The 22036-nt window shown below is 48.7% G+C and overlaps 4 protein-coding genes across 5 annotated transcripts; 2 read left to right on the top strand and 2 right to left on the bottom strand.

Annotated features, from left to right (window-relative positions):
- Positions 1-4: 4 nt before the first annotated feature.
- On the top strand, positions 5-1381 carry rhno1 (RAD9-HUS1-RAD1 interacting nuclear orphan 1). Its single transcript, XM_058078458.2, has 3 exons — positions 5-197; positions 342-533; positions 628-1381. The coding sequence occupies exons 2-3, from the start codon at positions 363-365 to the stop codon at positions 1168-1170; spliced, it is 714 nt and encodes a 237-aa protein (XP_057934441.2). The 5' UTR covers positions 5-197; positions 342-362; the 3' UTR covers positions 1171-1381.
- A 194-nt stretch (positions 1382-1575) lies between these two features.
- On the top strand, positions 1576-8579 carry tulp3 (TUB like protein 3). Its single transcript, XM_058078317.2, has 11 exons — positions 1576-1681; positions 4199-4243; positions 5276-5324; positions 5466-5628; positions 5695-5922; positions 5992-6308; positions 6379-6491; positions 6667-6784; positions 6858-6956; positions 7030-7204; positions 7288-8579. The coding sequence occupies exons 1-11, from the start codon at positions 1662-1664 to the stop codon at positions 7419-7421; spliced, it is 1461 nt and encodes a 486-aa protein (XP_057934300.2). The 5' UTR covers positions 1576-1661; the 3' UTR covers positions 7422-8579.
- On the bottom strand, positions 7820-10081 carry LOC131132568 (protein mono-ADP-ribosyltransferase TIPARP-like). The gene is made up of 5 exons (XM_078787880.1): positions 9518-10081; positions 9286-9451; positions 9029-9216; positions 8689-8958; positions 7820-8485 (listed from the first exon to the last, which is right to left on the bottom strand). The coding sequence occupies exons 1-5, from the start codon at positions 10042-10044 to the stop codon at positions 8038-8040; spliced, it is 1599 nt and encodes a 532-aa protein (XP_078644006.1). The 5' UTR covers positions 10045-10081; the 3' UTR covers positions 7820-8037.
- Positions 10082-11427: 1346 nt separating this feature from the next.
- LOC131132570 (E3 ubiquitin-protein ligase TRIM35) lies at positions 11428-13606 on the bottom strand. Of its 2 annotated transcripts, none has more exons than XR_013625227.1 (6): positions 12957-13606; positions 12262-12357; positions 11965-12195; positions 11851-11887; positions 11678-11794; positions 11428-11620 (listed from the first exon to the last, which is right to left on the bottom strand). XR_013625227.1 is itself a non-coding variant. In XM_058078318.2 (6 exons), coding segments are annotated over exons 1-6 (903 nt in total). In that variant the 5' UTR covers positions 13383-13603; the 3' UTR covers positions 11428-11619. The 2 variants fall into 2 exon arrangements, 1 of the variants encoding a protein (XP_057934301.2); XM_058078318.2 differs by having other exon boundaries at positions 11856-11887; positions 12957-13603.
- Positions 13607-22036: the final 8430 nt, after the last annotated feature.

Genomic DNA, 22036 nt, shown 5'->3' with positions numbered 1-22036 from the left:
TGACTGGAATGAACCAATGGTGGCAGGCTAAGCTGAAGCGCAGGCCAATCAGCAGCGAGAATGACGTAACCAGGAAGTACATTGTTTGAAAACTAGCGGAGAATCAAAGAATGCAGCACGACGACAACAAAGACTCGCTAAATGCATATTTTATGTACGTGATACGCGCAATGTTACAAAAGAAGACCATCGGTACGGTGAGTTGACGTTGTGAATGCTGATCAAGCGTGATTTTCCACTGAAGCGTGTCGTCAGTGCAGAACATGTGTGCAGGAAATGAACAGAAAAGTGTGTTATTGAGCTGAGCTGTCGCCAACGACACGACATTCATATACCTACAGGTCTTCTGACATGGGCTTTTAATGCCACGTAAAAACTCCAAGACAGCGAAACCTCCGTTGCTGTTCGTGGAGCGGCCTGTACTCGGCGTTAGACTCCAGTCTGGTCCTGAGGTGCGTGCCGCCATCCATCCTAAGGAACATTTCACACAAGAGGCACAAGAACGCAACAGCAGCAAGCATCTTTACTCTTGGGTAATGTTCTTGCATGCATGCATGCATGCATGCATACAATTAACTTGCATCTCTGCAGCTTATTGTTTACATTGTGTGTGTTTTATTCTTCAAGGTAAGCCCCCAGTTTGACACTTCAGTAGCAGCAAAACCAGGCAGGAGGAAGAGGAAGTGCCACTCTGTCACCAGCATTCTCGACACTTGCAGCCAGCTATCCAGGAAGAGCAGCGTGTGCAAGTTCCTGCCATTGGCGTTCCAGTCTGGGCCACAAGGGCAGCACTATGCTAAGCAGGCCAACGTGGCGGTCTCTGGAGGACATCAGGAGACGCCAAAGAGAGTCGTGAGAAGAAGGAAAAACGTGAAGGATGCTTCAGCCGTCGGAGCTTCCATCAGCAGCAGCAGCAGCATCTGCGCACCACCTGATGTGGATACTCCTAAAGTAACACGAGAAGACGGTAGTTCTTCTGCCCACTGGATACTAGCTCAGCCCTGCACACCACCACACCATCAAATGCCTGATGTTCTGGTGCCAGACACGCCGGAGCGCCACTACGGTTTGAAGGTGACATGGAGGAGGAGAACTAATCTGATGTCGATGCTCAAGGAGAGAGATCTTCTGTCGGAATGTGATGTGCTGATTGGTGCACAAATGACCTGATGACATATGTATGAAATTATTGTTTTGGCACTAAATGGAGGGTTTGTGGAAAAGCCAAAAGAGAAAGAAGAAGAAGTAAAACTAATGTGAGCGAATCAGGACATATATGTTGAGTATTTTCCCCAGGTTTATTATGTAAAATATGTGGGGGGAAATTTTAGTTTTGTACACATATAATGCATTGCAGCACGATAAAACAGCATAAATGACAATATAACAATCTGAAAACCTTTGATTTGTCTCACAGCGTCAAAACGTTGTCTTTGTGACTTATAAACGCCTCAAAAATCCATAACTGCACGACAAAACGCACACGCGCAGCAGGCCCGCCCCTCTGTACGTCATCCACCAATCACACGCAGCTTGGCTGGGGCGCCCACCAATGACAGTACGCCTTGTTGGGGCGTGCGGTAACCAAGGACGGCGTTGCTGTGTTCTGCTCGGCGAAGAAAAGTCGGCAGGGGGATCTTCCCTAGCAACCGCGGATAAACATGAGTTATTACAGCATCAGGTGAGAATAAACCACCTTATTCCTGATTACAGCTATTAACTATCCGTTCTGAATGTGTCGTTATGAGCACAAGGCTAATCGCCATGGTTACTGCGTCACTTTTTACTCCAAAAAACTCTACTCGTCGACGGGTGGGGGGTAGCTGCTACGGTGTCAAGCTAGCTAACAACTTGTGGACAACTTTTATAAACGCCAAAAACAAACCTTTAACGGGAAAACTTAAATCGGGAATTCAAATGTAGTGTCGTCGAACGCACTTAAAGTACCGTATGAAGAGTTTTTTTCATGTTGTATCAATTTATTTGGGTTCTTCCAGTGTTTTATTTAATTGACTTCCGGTGTTTTCATGTTAAGTCGCGAATCGCAATGGAGGAAATGATGCACGTTTCAACTCGCCGTCATTCCGGTGCAACTTTTGTCATCAAACAAAGTGTATGCCATGCATGCCCATTGACATTAATGGTGTGTTTTGGCTATTCGGGGGTGGTTTCGGCTGTACTGTAATGAACGACCTGCCATAAACGTGGAGAAGATGTCGGCTCGGCTTTTTCCTACAGTTTTCGGAGACGTTGAATGTGATCATGTGATAAACATGTCCCTAACAAAAACCATTCCATACCACATCATGCCTCCAAAACACAAGGGATGGGTGGGGGGGGGACCCAAATTCAATAAAAATGCCAGTAATTGTTAAATAAATAGATGAAACAAACGGCAACATACAAAATATGTTCAATTGAAAACAATGGAAAAAGACACTTAAGTAGGGAAGTTGGTGTGCTGATTCCCAGGCACAGTAATGGCTACCGTATCAGGTGAAATGTGCTAGCATGATCTTACCTTGTACTGTTCATGCACATTATTGATTATTGAGTGTGAATCTGACTATGACACCAGTGTGTGATGCACATGAGTGGCTCCCAAGTATGTCTATAATATGTCTATTACCACATCACCTCGCCCTTTTCCGTCATTTGTTTTGGATCAACCCGAGCAATTACTCCCACCGGTGAGCTCCATCCGCTCCCTTGCTCCTCATCAGTCCACATCCATGTCATTTGAAGGCCATCCCCGAGGACAAACACACACAAACAGACTCTCAGGTTGTCGCTCTGTGGCGTGAAGAAAAGAAAATAGAGGATGGAGATGTTCTGGTCTCCTAGCAACGAGGCTTTTAGTGGAAGAATCTGACAAGCGAGTGTTTTTTTGAAATAGTTTGTGCTGGAGGCAATCCCCATCCCAGTAACCCCCACCTGGATAAGTTGCAGTCAAAGTAGTCAGGAAGTCCAAATAGTCTTCCAAGGAGAACTTTTTCATTTCTTCCGCGTTGTGTGAAGTCATGGCAACGACTCCCACCCATGGGAGGGTGGGACCGTTTTAGCTGTGGTTCGCCGGCCCCCGCTCGCATAACAAACGGCAGCATCTCTCGGGCGGGGAGCAAACTCTGAAACGAGGATGGAGTCGATGAAGAGCGATGCCTCGCAGCCCGTCTACAGCCGCTGGTCGTACAGGTAGTGCATCATCTGTGGCGGGTTAAAGATGCGGGAAAGGAGCTTCTGTTTGTGCATTTTGGGTCATTAGTAGCACGCAGGAGATGTTCTTCATACTTGCAGATGAAGTGTGGGGATTTTAGGATAAATGTTGCGTCATACTGGGCCCGCAAAGGGACTGAACAAAGTGAGCTGACAGTTTGATAAAGGTTAATTTTGACTGAGCTCTGCATTTGTGCAATGCATCATCATCCTGAGTGTTTGCTTTCATTATTAGCTGTGGGAATAGAATTGATCCAAGAATGCATCAGATGCCTGGGGGAATACACCAGTGTTTCGCCACACACTCTTTTTACAACTTGGCTAGCGTTCGCCCCAGTTAGTGTGTTTTGGTTAACATGGAAAATGTACAAGTGTGTTCCGGTTAACATGGAAAATGTACATCTCCCGTCTATGATGTCATCAAAACATGCTAGCTTCATTGGCCACTCCAAATTGTGAGTGTGAATGGTTGTTTGTCTATATGTGCCCTGTGATTGGCTGGCCACCAGTCCAGGGGTGGACCCCGCCTCTTGCCTGAATACAGCTGGGATAGGCTCCAGCACCCCCGCAACCCTCGTGAGGATAAGCAGTAGAAAATGATGAATGAATGAATGATGATCCTGACCAAGGTTCCACTATATTGTTACTTTTGGACCCCCACAACAAATTAACACATTATGATGGGACTGACTGTGACCTTTTCTGCTCTTGTTCCAGACTCAAATGTAACATTCAGCCCGTGTGTCCTTGTGTCTCTTATAATCTGGACAATGTGACCTTTGACTCCAGAGTGCGAAGGCCTCCGATTACAATTGCTTGTTTGTAAATGAACCGGGGTGGCGTCGCCATGGTTACGTCCGTCCGTGTCGTCTCACCTAAGCCTTATGAAACCTTGATGAGCCACGCCTGCCGTCGTGTGTTGTCTCTCTTAACTCTTCTCTTCTCCTCCCTGGGCTCCCAAATTGCCATCCCACCCCCAACGAAGACCCTCCAGCTCGGCCAGCTTCTCGTCCGGGTCGACAGCGGCAAGGTAAACCACGGCCTTCCATCGACTTGTTCCTCTTTTGTCCTTAGGAGACGTGTTGTGTATGTTGTCTGAATGTGTACAGTAAAGCGTAGTATAGGAATATAGTATAGGGTATCATGGTGGAACAGTCCATCCAAGACGTCCATGTGCATTACCTTTGACAGACACTTGCATGCCTTGTTACTGTCTTTGACTGTCTTCTTTCTGCATGCAATGTCTTTCATTGTTTTATGTATGGACTAGAGATGTGTCGTTCAAATCCCATTATTTTTTTACTGACTCACAGGTACTCGTCTCTGTTGACTCGTTCACTTACTCACCCCTGCGACTGTGAGCTATTTTAAAAAAGGAAACCCAGTAGCATGTCCTTCATTGTGAAACGGTTACTCTACCTACATTTTGTTAATGCATGAGCCTTGTGGAGAAGGCCCCCCCCCTTCCTAAAGTCAACTCTCCTTTCTCCTTCCTGCCCCAGAATGCTTGACAAAGACTCAAGTTTAGTCCTCAACAAAGACTCGCGTGTCACTGACTCATGGGTGCTCGATCAAGACTTGCGTGTCACTGACTCGCGGGTGCTCGATCAAGACTCCCGTGTCATTTACTCACGGGTGTTCAATGAAGACTCGCGTGTCACTGACTCGCGGGTGCTTGATGAAGACTCCTGTGTCACTGACTCACAGGTACTCGATGAAAACTCTTGTGTCAGACTTGCGGGTGCTCGATGAAGACTCACGTGTCACTGACTCACGGGTGCTCGCGAAGACTCACGTGTCACTGACTCACGGGTGCTCGATCAAGACTGCCGTGTCACTGACTCACAGGTGCTCGATCAAGACTCACGTGTCACTGACTCACGGGTGCTCGATGAAGACTCATATGTCACTGACTGACGGGTACTCGATGAAGACTCGCGTGTCACTGACTCGCGGGTGCTCGATGAGTGAGTCATAAGAACCGGAGTCAGTAAAAGGAATGGGGTGTTCAGCGTTCCGGTATAGACAGATGATGTTGGGAATGTCTCTTCTCTCCCTGCAGTGGATTTGAGGATCACAGCAGCATCATGCAGCAGAAGCTGGAAAAACAGGTTGGGAGCTTAAAGAGAACTCTTCCCAAGGTTCTACCGGGCTGTCTGAGCACAGCAAGTAGTTTGGTGCCAATGTTTGCTCCACAGTGGAGAATAGGAAGCCGGCCCGCATTGTGTGACAAATGACCTTTGATGCCTCAGAGGTCGCTGCTGGAGCAGAAGCAGCGGAGGAAGCGGCAGGAACCCCACATGGTCCAGCCCAATACCGAGGCCCGGCCGCGGCGTTCCCGCACACGGTGCAGCGAGGAACAGGCCCCGCTGATGGAGTCCCATCTCAGCAACGCCGGCGACATTGTCATGGACGGTAAGACCAGGACGGTGGGCACCTGCCATCGGATTGCTTAACTGTCCCCTCTCTCCTCTGCGGAAGGCATCGACGGACCGGCGGTCTTTCTGGGATCCAAAACTCCCAATAAGGGAGTGAGAATCCAAGTCACATCAGTGAAGCAGGCCCAGGTGAAGTCTCAGTCCCCTCTCAAGACCCAGCCTCCTCCTCCTCCTTCTCCTGCTTCAGTGACAGAGGAACCAGAGAAGGTCGGAGACACGGAGACGTTGCTGGAGCCCAAGACGGACATCCATGAACTCCTGCGAAAACAAGGTGAGTCTGAGGAACAGCATAGGTGATGTTTTGAGGAGACCTTTCCTAGACTCCCGGTGCGCCTCCTAGGGCTGTCCGGCAGCATGAACTTTGACGAATCTAGTGAAGACGAGGAAGCGCGTCCGCAATCCCCGACGCCCAGCGTGGACGCCACAAGGCCTGCGTCTGCCTCCAGCGCCAAGGACCCTTCCCAGGAAGTGGTAGCTGGCGGCTCGCCTTCTTCCCGGAGTTCGTCTCTGGAGGTCTCAAATTTAGAGGAGTTTGTCCTGGTTCCAGCCCCACGCGGCACCACAGTACGATGCCGCATCTCCCGCGACAAAAAGGGCATGGACCGTGGCATGTACCCCACATATTACATGCACATGGAGAGGGAGGACGGCAAGAAGGTGACAGTGGAGCACATTGGTTCACCGTTGTGGATCTTGACTGAACACGTCTCCTTCTCGCTGTCCTTAGGTCTTTTTGTTGGCAGGACGGAAAAGGAAGAAGAGTAAGACGTCCAACTACCTCATCTCAGTAGACGCCACCGATCTCTCACGAGAGGGAGAGAGCTTCATCGGAAAGCTGAGGTAGTACTAATATCCTATAATGTCCTGCAGTACTAATGTCCTATGTCATGATGTGGAAACAGACCAATGTGACTTATCTACGCATAGTGGGTGCAACTTAAATAATGGTGCGTTCTATAGTCCAGAAATGAGAGTGGTCACCATCGTTAAGGTTCTTCTGGGCTCCTCCCACCAGGTCCAACCTCATCGGCACCAAATTCACAGTGTACGACAACGGAACAAACCCTTGCAAAAACTCTGCGGCGTTACTGGAGGGGGTCAGCACTCGGCAGGAGCTCGCCGCCATTTGCTACGTGAGTGACACACGCAGGCCACGCCCTCGGCCGCGTGTCATTGGCTCACTCTGTCTTCTTCTCTCCGGAGCAGGAAACCAACGTGCTGGGATTCAAGGGACCCCGCAAGATGACTGTGATCATCCCGGGAATGAGCACCAACTTTGAGCGTGTGCCTGTGAGGCCACACAACGTGAGTCCGACCCCTCCATACTTAACCCCCCCTCGCCGTTTTCGTGTATCTTCCATTTGGCTTCATCCTGCAGGAACAGGAGAGCCTCCTGAGCCGCTGGCAGAGCGGTCACTCCCTCAACAACTTGATCGAGCTGCACAACAAGGCCCCCGTTTGGAACGACGACACGCAGTCATTTGTGCTCAACTTCCACGGACGCGTCACTCAGGCTTCCATCAAGAACTTCCAGATCGTCCACAACGACGACGGTAAGTGTCCCTCGCAGACGTCCCAACAGTTTCGGCCGCCACACGCTTCTTCACGTGTCTCTCCTCCCTTCCGTCCCCACAAGCCGACTACATCGTCATGCAGTTCGGCCGCGTGGCCGAGGACATCTTCACGCTGGACTACAACTACCCCTTGTGCGCCCTTCAGGCCTTCGCCATCGGCCTGTCCAGCTTCGACAGTAAGCTGGCGTGCGAATGAACCATGAACCTGAAGCTGAAGCTGCCTTCTCCCCCCCGCCCCCCGAGCCACACTAGGGGACGCTGGCTTTCACACTAAAAGCCTAGCTTGCAACCGTACGTCAATTTTGAGTTTGACATGACAGAGAACCCATGCTCAAAAATGGCGTTTTGCGTTTTTTCACACCTGACAGTACAACCGGTTGCGACCTAAGCTTAGCTAACGCTCACCCGCCACTCATTTATGCACTAGCGTCAATACTTAACATTGTTTTATCGCCACTGCACATTGGCCAGAAAAGGGGTGAACAGTCCGAGACGCCACACAGGCGCACCTCAAGCACACCATAACATCCTGCGCCCTTTATTGACTTTACCTTGTGGCTTTTGAAGACGTGAATGCAAAGTTGCACGCGGACAGACTGTAAATAAAAGCACGTCTGCAGCTGAAGAACAGTTTTTAGAATGTGCCAGCAGCGTATGAAATATGGCAAAGTCAGGAAAAACCTTTTGTATTTAACACACATGAAGAGGTCAGTGAACGCCTCATCAAACCCAAGTAATTCTTTCCATCTCTGTTAATAAACCATCCGGGACATCCGAGTCTTTTATTCTGAAGAGGACGCAGCATGGCTGCTTCAGATGTGGACGACGGCGGGCACGTCTTCGTACCTGATGAGGAAGTAGGGGTAGCACTGACTGCTGTCAAAGACGACAAACATGCTGGGCTCGTCCACATCGTCCACGCAGGTGTCGTAGCGTTGGTTCTGGAATCCCGCGCTGCTCCGCACAGGCGGACGCAGGTACCCGCACTCACCCCTGGTCACCTCCCCCACCAGGACTTTAGCCAGGAAGGTGTGGCGACAGGGATCCCGCCGCGACGTCAACGCGTACCTGTGGGACAGATTAGCCGACATGGCAAAGTAGGAGCCGCAGCCGAAGGACGTCCCGTTGGCGCCGGCAACGCGGGGGTCGAAGTTGTTGCGGCAGATGTCCTCGGCGGCCCTCCCGGTGGTGCCGTGGAAGAGATGGCGCTCCAGAGGTTCCTTGGAGCTGCCGTGCTTCTTCTGCATGTACACTTTGTGCCTGCAGGCACAAAACAATCAGGTCAGCGTTTTCCACAGGACCACAATCTATCTGTGGTGCAATTGGCTTTGACTCATTGGCAAAAAGTGATTAAGACCAGGTGCGTGTTAGCAGATCCTGCCAAGTGGAAACATTACCACATCTGGTACCAGGACCAACTTGGTACCAGACTGAACCAAGCTGTACTAAAAGTTCAGCCTAACCTTTGGTACTTGTCCCAGTGCAGGACATTCTGAACCATGTGGATGCTGATAATGTCCACCTTGGTCTCAGGTAGACTCTCATGGAAGACTTTTTGGGTTGTCTTGAAAGCCCACGAGCAGGCCGGAACCTCCACCAGGCTGTAGTCCTGCCCCGAGGCCAGAGACCACACTGGAGGGTACCAGGAGGTGAAGTCCTCCAGAGGGTCCACGCTAAAGTTGGGCTGAGGGGGATCCAGGAGAGGCTGGGTGTGCTCTGTCAGGACCCCCGTCCTGTGGGAGGGTTAAGCAGGACGTGAGGACGATGAGTTGTGGTAAGAACAGGATCAAACCGGGTACTAACCTCAGGTAAGGGTGCATGGACCGGGGCGAGCGGAAGACGGGCCGGCATCGGACGTCCCTCTGGAATCTTGTGTTGACGTTGATCTGTGTCATGTTGGTAAAGTCCAACTCGTACTCCTGTCCTCCGATGACGAACGAACACTCTGGCTCCTTCTGGCTCATGTTCCACAGCAGAAATGTGGACAGGTCCTGCAAGACATTGACGGTCTAGAGTTCCCAACTCCGCCAACTTCACGGCAAGCTGAGGAACCCACGAACCTGGCTGTACTCTTCCCATTCCGTGTCCTTCCACCAGTAGATGCGCCACTTGGACGGGAAGTACGGGTTGACGAGCAGATTCTCGGAGTTACTCAGGCGTCTGACGCTGTCGTATTTCAAGGGGTCGTCCATCTCCATGAAGTCAAAGTTCAAGAGGTTCTTGTGCCTGCAGAGAAGGGACCAAATGAGGCGGAGCGCAAAGGCCGCCCCCAAACGACTCCCTTCCACTCACCCGTCGTCGAGGATTGCGGTGTCCCGATCCACGTTGCAGTACAAGCGCTCCAACGCCACCTGGGAACGGGGCGGCACGTCCACCCAGCACCGCATTTTGAGGCACCAGAGCTGCCAGTGGAAGGGGAACTGGGTGTGATGCTTTGGACAAAAGGAGCCCGCGGGGCACTGCCCCAAGAGGAATCTGTCACAGATGTCCACATCAGCTGAGCTCCAGGTGTGAAAAAAAGGAGGTGTTGCTGGGGACCGAGAGGGGGCGGCTGGCGACTGAGACAGCTGGTCACCTGGGGGCGCCGGGCCAGGGGGAGCGTTATTGTGCAAGATGCCAGTGTGGCTGTCCGAGCCTTGTTTCACAGCAGCAGTCACCAGACCACCAGTGGGGGGCGGCTGCTCGGTTGAGCTGCGCCCGGTGGTCCTCGGGGTCAAATGGATGCTGATGCTGTAGGGGTTGACCGCCCAAGCGACGTCCCCATCCTGCGACAGGAGGGACGTCCACATCGGCCAGATACCGGTGGTGCCTGTCGGCATCTCCAGGAGCAGAAACGTGGGGCTGGCTTTGGAGGACTGGGACTCTGGAATGTGCTTTCTCTTCAATCCTCTGTGGGGCTCGACAGTCATCTCAGACGCTCTGGAGAAGTTAGCAAACTTAGCAGGTTAGCTTAGCTACGCTTTAAAATGTCAAATGAAGCCACAAGCTCGCCAGTGACGTCACTCACCCAACTTTGACCGACGTTTGCAACAAAGCCGTCAATGTACTGTTAGCATTTAGCACGCGCAGGCTAATTGGGCTAATTGTCAACAAAGTTACCTTGTCAGCTCCCGAATGTTGACGGTAGCAAAAATGAGGATGAAGATGATGACATAAAGATGAAGATGAAAGGCAACAGAAAGTGGGCGGAGACTTTGCTCTTTGATGCAAAGTCATAAAAATGTCCAAATATTTCCCTTTCACTGTACATCACTAATTCTACATGTTTGTCCATATAAAATATGGTATGTTTATATTATGTAGTGTTGGATTTTTACATGACGAATTAAATGAGTAGTTTCATAAAATACTGACTTTACCCCCGGGAAATACTAAATACATACAAAAATATTCTATTCATCCAAATATTTCACTCATATTTTTCATATCAATAGTTTGGTATTGGGATGAGGAAAGGATATTCAAATAGAAGTTATTGTGTAGTGGTATGTTCCATGGTGGAGTATATTCAAATAGACGTTATTGTGTAGTGGTATGTTCCATAATGGAGTATATTCAAATAGAAGTTATTGTGTAGTGGTATGATCTATGATGGAGTATATTCAAATACAAGTTACTGTGTAGTGGTATGTTCCATGATGGAGTATATTCAAATAGAAGTTATTGTGTAGTGTTATGTTCCATATTCAAATAGAAGTTATTGTGTAGTGGTATGTTCCATGATGGAGTATATAAGTATTTGTGTATTGGTATGTTCCATGATGGAGTATATTCAAATAGAAGTTATTGTGTAGTGGTATGATCCACTTTGATAAGTATATTCAAATAGAAGTTGTTGAGTAGTGGTATGTTCCACATTGATGGAGTATATTCAAATAGAAGTTATTGCGTAGTGGTATGTTCCACGTTGATGGAGGATAGAAGTTATTGTGTAGTGGTATGTTCCACGTTGATGGAGGATATTCAAATAGAAGTTATTGTGTAGTGGTATGTTCCATGATGAGTATATTCAAATAGAAGTTATTGTGTAGTGGTATGTTCCATGATTGAGTATATTCAAATAGAAGTTACTGTGTAGTGGTATGTTCCATGATTGAGTATATTCAAATAGAAGTTATTGTGTAGTAGTATGTTCCATGAAGGAGGATATTCAAAGTGGTAGTGGTACGTTCCACGTTGATGGAGTGAAGGATCCCAAGCTGCCAGACAAAATGATCTTTTTAATGAAGAACCAAGCTTCTGTCGCCAAGCGGAAAGCGGCGGCGACGGCATGAGGAAGACGTGAAGGATCCGTGGCCGGCGTGATGGGCGTGGCCTCTCCATGGGGGACACGGGGACGTGCAGGCGCGGCCTAGGAGAATGCTGACCCGGGACCATGCAGATCTCGTGCAGGGTCTTCAACAAGAGTGTGGTTAGTCCGGTGAAGGGGGCGTGGCTGCCAAGTCGTTTTACCATTTAATGATGTGTCGCATCTTCTCCCACACGTGGAAGCTCAGCGAGCCCAAGTACTTGGCCTCGTCGAGGCGCCTCCCCGACACCGACAGCTGCATGTCCACCAGGCTCACATCCCTGAGGACAAAAAAAAGACAAGAATGAGAGAGCGCCAGGAGACCAAAGATCCACACCTTACCCAGCTGCTGTTGCCGTGGCGTCCTCGTTCTCCTGAAAGACCCAAAAAGACACGTCAGTTTGGAACATCAGCAGCTTCATTCAAGGCTGAGCGGCCTCGGGTTCCTTACCCGCAGGACAGAGACCCCCAACGTAGCCAGCCTGTCCTCCAGACCCCGTATGGACACACACACGGACTGCAGGCTGGCGTTGGCCTTGCCGATCTTCTGCCTCATGGCTCGACCCTTCTCCTCCACCTCCTCCTGCAGCATCACCATGCGGGCGTCCTCCTCGGCCTGCAGGAACCTGTGCAGGCGTGCGAACTCCTCGCCGGAGCATTTCTGCACGTGCTGGGCCTCCATCTAGAAGTGCAGAAGAACCTCAGGACGAGGTGGCGTGAAAAGACATTTGGGCTTTGATGACGCCACCTGGATGTGTTCCTCAGCGTCCTCCAAGCTCTTCTTGACTTTGTCCAGAACGTCCCTCGTCTTCAGCAGAGAGCAAAGTTCTGACTTTAGCTTGGCCTGAAGAGATGATTGACATCTTTAGAGCGGTCAGTGTACAGCTTGCGTCATCAGCGAGTCTCTCCCTGGCCTCGCTCAACCACAGCTCCTCCAGTGCCGGCAGCACTTGTGCTGAATGATCTTGCAACTCACTAATTCCATGATCTTGACATCATCAGAGCCCTCAAGACATGAGATAGTACCCCTATAGTCACCTTTACATTTGGATTCCTTATTATGGTAAACAGAACATAAGGACGCTCTTTGTTGTTTCCTGCCAAGAAAAGCAGTGTCACAGCACACCGAGGTGCCTCACTGACACCTAGTGGCCAATGTAGAGTACTACATACTTTATGTATTTTGAACCAATAACAGTGTTCCACCACAAAATGGTGGCCATTCATTTTGGAATAAGGCCAGCACAGCGAGTCAAGCTGTACCCTGACTACTCTAAAGTACACCCCAAAGTCTCACTGAGGGGCTGACCTGAACGCCAACAGGACCGACACCCTCTCTTGGGAAGCCGGCCAATCACCCAAGAGGATCAAGGCTGCGGCTGACATGAGATCTTCATGCCACCGACACAACATGGAGTCATGAGTTCTCCTCCTTTGTCCTACCTTGGCATCATCGATGGCTTCACTGATAGGACACCAGTCGTGCCGTCTGTGTCTTTTGGACTTGCTGCAAACCAAACAAATGGGCTCCTTGTCGACCAGGCAGAAGAGCTTGAGCTCCTCCCTGTGAAGAACACACATGTCCTTCTGCCCGCAGAACGGCTCACCGTCGCCGCCTCCGTCGTCGCCGCCGTCGTCCTGGACTAGGAACTCGCACAGGTTCCTGATGGTCAGCGAAGGCACCGGCTCGTCCACGGACAGACTCCGGCACAGGGGGCACGACCTGGGGGGCCTCTGGTGGGCCCAGTGCTGCTTGAGGCAGAGGCTGCAGAAGCTGTGGCTGCACTTTAGGACCACCGGGTGCTTGTAGATCTGCAAGCAGATGGTGCAGGTGAGGTCCGCCTCGGGCAAGGACACTGTGCAGGCCATCGGGGCAGGTACCCGGATTCCCTTGCCTTGCGGCTTAGCCTTGGAGGATCCTCACCGGGCGACGTCCGAAGTCCTTCACAGTCAGCTCAGTGACGTTCGGCTTCATAGAAAGTATGTTTTAGCGCTAATGAAGGCATAAAAGGCGACTTTCTTTTCCGCTTCTGCTATTTTGCGTAATAGAGGGGGCGGAGTCAACATATTTCACCTTTGAACTCCCTCTACCGAAACAAACGTCATCCGTTTATTTATTCTATGTACTACGACACCATTTAAATTCATTTGATCCAATTCGGTGACATTTCCTGTTGTTACACAACGTGGCCGCTAGATGTCAGCGTTTGCCCACTTTGACCGAGGCCTGAAAGCCTCAAAGTTCTCCAACCTGCAGCTCGGCAGCGGACGGTGGATATGGTTTCGAGACATTTGCGTCTACTTTTGTAGCTCTTCATGACAAATGCTAAAACAGCATGAAGACCAACACTGGATGTTCTGCTTTGTGAGACATCAAAAATAGCTTAATTGTTTCAGTTCAATTTCTTGCTGTTACGCTAAGTGGCCGCTAGGCGTCAGCGTTTCCCCACCCGGACAGCTGTCCTGCATATTGGCTTGAATAGAAAGGAAAAGATCCAGTCCGAATCTGCCCCCCCTCCAGGCAAATCCCAGTGGTGTGTCTGCGTGCAGGCCGGGTACTTTGACATGGCACTCATGCTCCTCAATGTTGCGTTTTTAGTGTTTTAATCACGAAGGCATCGCTCCAAAATGAAGTGCACCGCTAGCAAAAAAAAAAGCTCCTTGTCACAGTGACACCTCAGCTACACGGCGCCCCGCTCTCGACTCCAGTCATGTTTAATAGATAATTCATACTCTGCTGAATATGGAATCTGCTGCTGCGGCGGCGATGTAATTTTAATCGCTGCCTGCAGTGAGACAAGAGAGCGAGCGGAGCCTGAATTATACCCTCTGCCATCCGTGTTTGATCTTTTCCTATTTCAAATACACCATCAGGGGGTGTCTGCTCGTCACATGACCGACCCTCCTCCACTGCCCCCCCTTTTAGTGTTTAGTCACACTTCCCAAGTACCTTCCACGCCTGGCAAACTCCACAGCACCATTCCTGCAAGGCATGTGTGGGAAAAATGTCACCTTTTTGACCTTTTGTTCTCCCTCTGGCGGCGCATCACGGGGTTGCAGCGCCCCGTCTAACCGCTAGATGTCGCCCTTCCTTTCTTTTGTTTTTAACACTTGAATGAACCACACACTTGGCTGGCTTATGGCGCTCAATTCCTTTCCTGCCGGCTCTCCCTGTCCTTGCGGTGTGATCACGCCGCCCCCCCCCCACCCATGTTGCCAAGGCAACATCATCAGCGAGCAAACAACTGCCTGAAGCGCAATGCTACCGCCAAAGGTTTGCCAGAGGCGAGACGGAATACAGACCGAATACAGTGCACCTTGCTGGGCCACAGCAGATGGCTTCTCCCCCTCTATACTCTGGTTCTCCTGGTAGTAGTCATGTACTAGTAGTCATGTCATGGTATTCCTGGTAGTAGTCATGTACTAGTAGTCATGTCATGGTATTCCTTGTAGTAGTCATGTACTAGTAGTCATGTCATGGTATTCCTGGTAGTAGTCATGTCATGGTATTCCTGGTAGTAGCCATGTCATGGTATTCCTGGTAGTAGCCATGTCATGGTATTCCTGGTAGTAGTCATGTACTAGTAGTCACGTCATGGTATTCCTGGTAGTAGTCATGTACTAGTAGTCATGTCATGGTATTCCTGGTAGTAGTCATGTACTCGTAGTCATGTCATGGTATTCCTGGTAGTAGTCATGTACTAGTAGTCACGTCATGGTATTCCTGGTAGTAGTCATGTACTAGTAGTCACGTCATGGTATTCCTGGTAGTAGTCATGTACTAGTAGTCATGTCATGGTATTCCTGGTAGTAGTCATGTACTCGTAGTCATGTCATGGTATTCCTGGTAGTAGTCATGAACTAGTAGTCATGTCATGGTATTCCTGGTAGTAGTCATGTCATGGTATTCCTGGTAGTAGCCATGTCATGGTATTCCTGGTAGTATACATGTACTAGTAGTCACGTCATGGTATTCCTGGTCGTAGTCATGTACTAGTAGCCATGTCATGGTATTCCTGGTAGTAGTCATGGATGAGTAGCCATGTCATGGTATTCCTGGTAGTAGTCATGTACTAGTAGTCATGCCATGGTATTCCTGGTAGTAGTCATGTACTAGTAGTCATGTCATGGTATTCCTGGTCGTAGTCATGTACTAGTAGCCATGTCTTGGTATTCCTGGTAGTAGTCATGTACTAGTAGTCATGTCATGGTATTCCTGGTAGTAGTCATGTACTAGTAGCCATGTCATGGTATTCCTGGTAGTAGTCATGTCATGGTATTCCTGGTAGTAGTCATGTCATGGTATTCCTGGTAGTAGTCATTGTGTATATTTGTAGCTAATATTTGAAGGAAGTAGAATGCTAATAAAAGAAAGGAAAGGATGTTTCCTTCTTAGCGTCTTGATTCAACTGGAGGTGAACTCCATCTTTCCCTGAGGGGGGTGTGGGTGTGGGTGGAGGGTGTCCAATCTCTGGAGGTGGGTGTGGGTGTGGGGGGGGGGTATCTGTCCTGGATTCCTATCCCCATTCCACACACACATGCAGAGCGTGGCTGCTTTAAAGGAGTGATACGAGGAGATGAAGCTTGGCGGCAAAGCAGCTGCACGCTCATCATTTCCTCTCCTTTCTTTCTCCTTCCTTCCGTTTGATTCCAACCATTTTGTTGTCGCCGGATGACTCAACTGATGGCCCCCAAATCTTCTTTTTTTCCAACCCCCCCTCTTGAAGTCAGCTGGAACATGGTGTCACTTTTTCCTCTCTCTTCCATCTCCTTGTGATGTTGTCCCTCTTTCACGTTGATGAAGAGGAGGATGACAGGAGACGTTTGATGATGCGTCTCCTCCAGGGAGCCCGCGTCCGTCTGCTACGTCGCCCGCAGCCGCACCGTCTTGGCAGCGTCATCGTTAGCGTTCTCTTCCCCCACTCATTGTTTGCAACCAGGAAGTCCCAGGATACTCAAACGCATCACAGTGAGCCGTGCTCTCCCATTGGTCCACACCGTGATCTCACACACGACCTGAAGTTCCTAAACATGCGCATATTGTTGTTTTTATCTTAGATTACTACTTGGTTGGCTTATTTTTACACTTGAAAGACGTTGCCATCTTCCTCAGGCTCTATGAGGGCTAAAGTCCCAACCTGGGCCGTGCTCTTCAACACAACCTCCAGCTGAAATAGTCCCCACCCACATCCTGTTGCTTTATCTTGGATTGCTAACAGCGCTTGGCTTATTTTTACGCTTGAAGCATGTGCTCCTGTTATCCAGCTCTTCTAAGGCTACAATTTCACTTGGCAACGGAACAGCCCGCTAACAGTATGCTGACAGTATGCTAATAGTATGCTAACAGCTCCCTAAAGGCTGGCTAACAGCTCGCTAACAGTACACTAATAGCTTGCTAACAGTACGCTAATAGCTCGCTAACAGTACGCTAACAGCTCGCTAACAGTACGCTAACAGCTCGCTAACAGCTTGCTAACAGTATGCTAACAGTATGCTAATAGTACACTAACAGCATGCTAATAGTACGCTAACAGTACGCTAACAGCTTGCTAATAGTACGCTAACAGTACGCTAACAGTATGCTAACAGTACGCTAACAGTATACTAATAGTATGCTAACAGTATGTAAATAGTTAGCTAATAGTATGTTAACAGTATGCTAATAGTATGCCAACAGTACGTAAATAGTTAGCTAATAGTACGCTAACAGTTTGCTAATAGTAGACTAACTGTACACTAATAGTATGCTAACAGCTCGCTAACAGTATACAAATAGTACGCTGACAGCTAGCTAACAGTTTGCTAATAGTATGCTAATAATACACTAACTGTACACTAATAGTATGCTAACAGCTCGCTAACAGTATACAAATAGTACGCTGACAGCTAGCTAACGGTACGTTAACAGTACGCTAACAGCACTCTAACAGTACGCTAACAGTATGCTAACAGTATGCTAACTGTACACTAAGAGTATGCTAACAGCTCGCTAACAGTATGCTAATAGTATGCTAACAGTACACTAACAGTACGCTAACAATACGTTAACAGTACGCTAACAGTATGCTAACAGTATGCTTACAGTATGCTAGTCCATATGAGCAAACCTACAGTAATTATGCGCCTAAAAAAGCTGATGTCAGCAAACAGGAAGTGGGAGGGGGAATGGGGCGTGGTTGGACTTACAGCCTCCGCCCACACTGTGCTTCTCCTCGGCTGTCTATCAAACAAACGATGACGCCCACATGCACATACGCGTGCACGGCCAGTTAGGGTGTTTGTATGTTTTTATGGGCGTATCATCGGCAGCTATTGAGGTTCTTCTGCCCTGCAGCGCCTCCTGTTCTCATGCTTGTGATTGGACGTATCGATGAGGACTTCGTGACCCACATACACGTTGGGGGAGGGGGGGATTTAGCGCGTTTATATAACATGTCAATGCTTTGATGGCCTCAGGACTGTCAACACAAATCGCCATCGATGCCCCCCCACTCTCCGTTTTCCATGTGATGTTTTGCGTTGCTTTTTGCGTTCCACGGCCCCCCCACGACATCCCCCCCTGTGAAGGTCGCGTCTTATTGAGCACTTGGATACGGGAGACGGGGGCCATCCATGCGCCCATCCCATCATGTAGAAATGTGTTGCGTAAGAAAACGCCATCACGTTGAGGCGGCGTGTTAGCAAGACAAGGCTAGACGTGTAGCAAAGCCTGGCAAACATTCTGGACACGCCCCTTTCTGCCCTCTTCCAAAATGGTGCCCGTACACAGCCACAGAGCTTGATAATGCCGCTGGATGCTGCTAGCTGCACCTGCAGCTACTGCCATCTTGTGGAGTTCATCAGGAAGGAAGGAATCTTATCTTAGCTTACCTAGTCTTAGCTTGTCTCATGCTAGCCATTTTACCTCAGCTTATCTGGTCTGAGCTAGTCTCATCCTAGTCATCTTACCTTAGCTTATCTAGTGTTAGCTAGTCTCATGCTAGCCATCTTACCTTAGCTTAGCTAGTGTTAGCTAGTCTCATGCTAGCCATCTTACCTTAACTAAGCTAGTGTTAGCTAGTCTCATACTAGCCATCTTACCTTAGCTTATCAAGTCTCAGCTAGTGTCATGCTAGCCATCTTACCTTAGCTTATCTAGTCTTAGCTAGTCTAATGCTAGCCATCTTACCTTAGCTTATCAAGTCTTAGCTAGTCTCATGCTAGCCATCTTACCTTAGCTTATCTAGTCTTAGCTAGTCTAATGCTAGCCATCTTACCTTAGCTTATCAAGTCTTAGCTAGTCTCATGCTAGCCATCTTACCTTAGCTTATCTAGTCTTAGCTAGTCTCATGCTAGCCATCTTACCTTAGCTTATCGAGTCTTAGCTAGTCTCATGCTAGCCATCTTACCTTAGCTTATCGAGTCTTAGCTAGTCTCATGCTAGCCATCTTACCTCAGCTTATCTAGTCTTAGCTAGTCTCATGCTAGCCACACCAGGCTTTGGTCTTTTCCAGGTCCAGGAAGGTGCATAAAGGTAGGAAACCCACCTTTTGGAGTCCAGCAGGTCCTTCAAGGTTAACAAAGCGCCATCTTTTGACAGAAGAAAGAAAGTCATCAGCTGTCGCGTTGATGATGACTTTAAAGGCGGCTCGCCTTTATCATTGCTAGCATACGGATGAGGAAGTACGAGGAGGCTTAACAAGGGCGCGGAGGGGGCGGCTGCTGCGGGCAGGTAAGAGCCGCGCCGCGTTAACCTTTCACACTCCTGGAAGCCCCCGGAAGCCCCCGTCACCGCCGGCTGACTGATTGCTAGCGGGTCTCCTGGGCCGCGCCGGGGAGGCGCCGAGGAAGGGGCGGGGCTCTCTCTACTCCATGTACACGGTGTACTCCATGTACTCTGTGTAGAGGATATTGTAGTGTCTTTAGTTTTACAGCCAGTAGTTTTTATTCAACGATGAATACAAATACACTGTATAAATACTATATATTTGATATACTGACATTTGTTACATTTCAGTATTTTTGGATTCCAGTTTTTCTAATATTGTGATTTATTTAAAAAAAATAATTGTAATTTTGAATTATTATTAATGAAATAATTATGAATTAATAATGAATTTGCAATTATTGTATGGATTTCTTTTCATGTTTATAAATTCATGAATTGTAATTTGACATTACATTTTCTATCCTATACAAATATACATTTTACCATGTTTTTTTAAACATTTTATTATTTTTTATTTTTATTTATTTATAATTTATTTATAATTTATTTATAATTTATTTATAATTTGTTTATACTTTATATTTTAAAGTATTGTTACTTTTTTTTAAATGAGTGAAATAAATATGTATTCTATTTTTCCAGTAGTAGTATTAGTAGTAGTAGTATTTAAAAGTATGAGTACTGCAGACGTAAATGTTTTGATGTGTAGCTAAATGCTTTTTTTGTTGGTGCCGAACGCTGACCTTCCACAAGGTGACTCGGCAGGGGCTAATATAGCATATAGCATATAGCATATAGCATAGCGGCTGGCTGTGGTGTGGGCTGGCCTACATGCCGGACGTTCCATAACACGGAGCTCTGCCGGGGAGGAAGAAGACGTAGCAAGAGGGATCTTTGTGCAACATGTACGGATGAATATGTGGCATGGAAGACAGGTCCGTGTCACGTTGACTTTGTCATGTGAGCGCCTTGTATGTAGGAGGGCCCCCCCGCCCCCATCCTGGCGCCCTCGTTGTTGTTGATGTCGGCCCGGCGGGACGTCCTGATCCCAGAGGCCGGAGCGTGTGATGGCAGGTGCTTCTTATTTGCGTGGGGGCCCGGCGGGCGGGCGGCTGTTGACTCAGGGGACGGCCGCCAAGGAACATCCAAGGAGAACATCCATCAGATCGTTTAGTTCCTCTTGCCGTCGTCCCGGCGGGGACGGGGTCAAAGGTCTTCTATTAGCAGGATGAACACTCGGACGGAAATTGAAAGTCGGAGATCAGAACCAGCCTCTGAACTCCGCTCGTGAAAACACAACCGCCGTGTGGAGACACGTGCGCCATCAGGGGGTGGAGCAGATAAACGGCGGGTGCCAGATTGGAGCAGTTTTTGGTTTAGTTCCGCTCCCGCGCTCCGGTGCCCCGGTGTTCCGGCGCTCCGGCACTCCGGCTGATGTGTTTCGGCTTCTTCAGATGAATTGTCACTCAGGAAGGACGTGTTGAGACAGGGCGGACAGGATGAGGCCATTCTTATATCGGAGTTCCATTAGTCGGCCTGCCTGGGAGATTCCCGAGGGATCCGTGCCTTCCAGCACTCATTATCACAGTCCGGCACGAGGCTAATAAATCAGCATTCCCAGCCTGATTATTGGCTAATCCATCGATTTCACTCATGTTTACTTCCAGCCGCCCGTGACTAATGAGCAGCACGACCTCTCCACGCCGCTTTTTAGTGCCAACATCATCGGGAGAAATCCTCATCTGCTTCGCGGAAAGACGTGGCCGCAAAAGTCCGGCGGGAATGCTAGGAATAAGAAAATCTCTTCAAGTTTTATTAGCCGGAGAACCGATGCTGAAATATTCATGTTCAGCAGAGAGCTTTATGAATACAAGTGAGATCCTAGCGCGGTGTTTCTCAACAGGAAGTCACTTCCTGTTCACAGTTTTACACTGGTCTTTATCCAGACTCCCACCAAAAAGTAATCATTTCTCACTTTGCCCCCACGCCTTCCCGCTACGCTGCATCTGATCGTTGACTTCATTCTTCGAGATCATCCACACATCAAGCACGTAACAAACGGCCATTATAAGAAACCAAATTATTAGGAACAGCTGCTGGTTAACAACAGTCAAGATTATTATCGTCATGTACCGACAGTACTTTACTGATGGATATTCTACAACCATATCAGAAGTTGCCCCAAAAAACTATCATTTCTCACTTTGCCCCCACGCCTTCCCGCTACGCTGCATCCGATCGTTGACTTCATTCTTCGAAATCATCCACACATCAAGCACGTAACAAACGGCCATCATAAGAAACCAAATTATTAGGAACAGCTGCTGGCTAACAACAGTCAAGATTACTGATGGATACTTTACAACCATATCAGAAGTTGCCCCAAAAACTATAATTTCTCACTTTGCCCCCATGCCGTCTCTCTACACGACATCGTATCGTGGTTAAATTCCACCAAGTCATTGGCACGCTCAGCAAGTAGCAAACAGCTTTGATGAGAAAAGTCCTCGCCTTGCACTTTATGCACGACGCCGGGTAACAAATGATTAGGTACAGCTCCACACCAGTGAAAGTAGGCACGGTTATCTCTGGAAAAGGCAGGATGTTTTGATGGAGTTTTGTATTGACTTTTCATCAGCGAGAGTTTGAGTCCGGTGGTTCTCGCCATGACGACAAAGTGAGTTAGGAAGTACTTAGATAGTACTACAAAGATAGAGCTGGTATTTGTCCTGGAATCTTTTCTTTAATCAAATGAGTCGGAATGACATCAGGCTCCCACTAAGCGTATCGCCTGCTGGAAGAGGCTTTGGAGGCG

Source organism: Doryrhamphus excisus, linkage group LG2 (assembly GCF_037039965.1).
Source record: "Doryrhamphus excisus strain RoL-2023G ecotype Guam linkage group LG2, RoL_Dexc_Guam_v1.1, whole genome shotgun sequence".
NCBI classification, from domain to species: Eukaryota; Metazoa; Chordata; class Actinopteri; order Syngnathiformes; family Syngnathidae; genus Doryrhamphus; species Doryrhamphus excisus.
The sequence above is the reverse complement of the archived record's forward strand: the minus strand, read 5'-3'. Positions and strand labels throughout refer to the sequence as shown.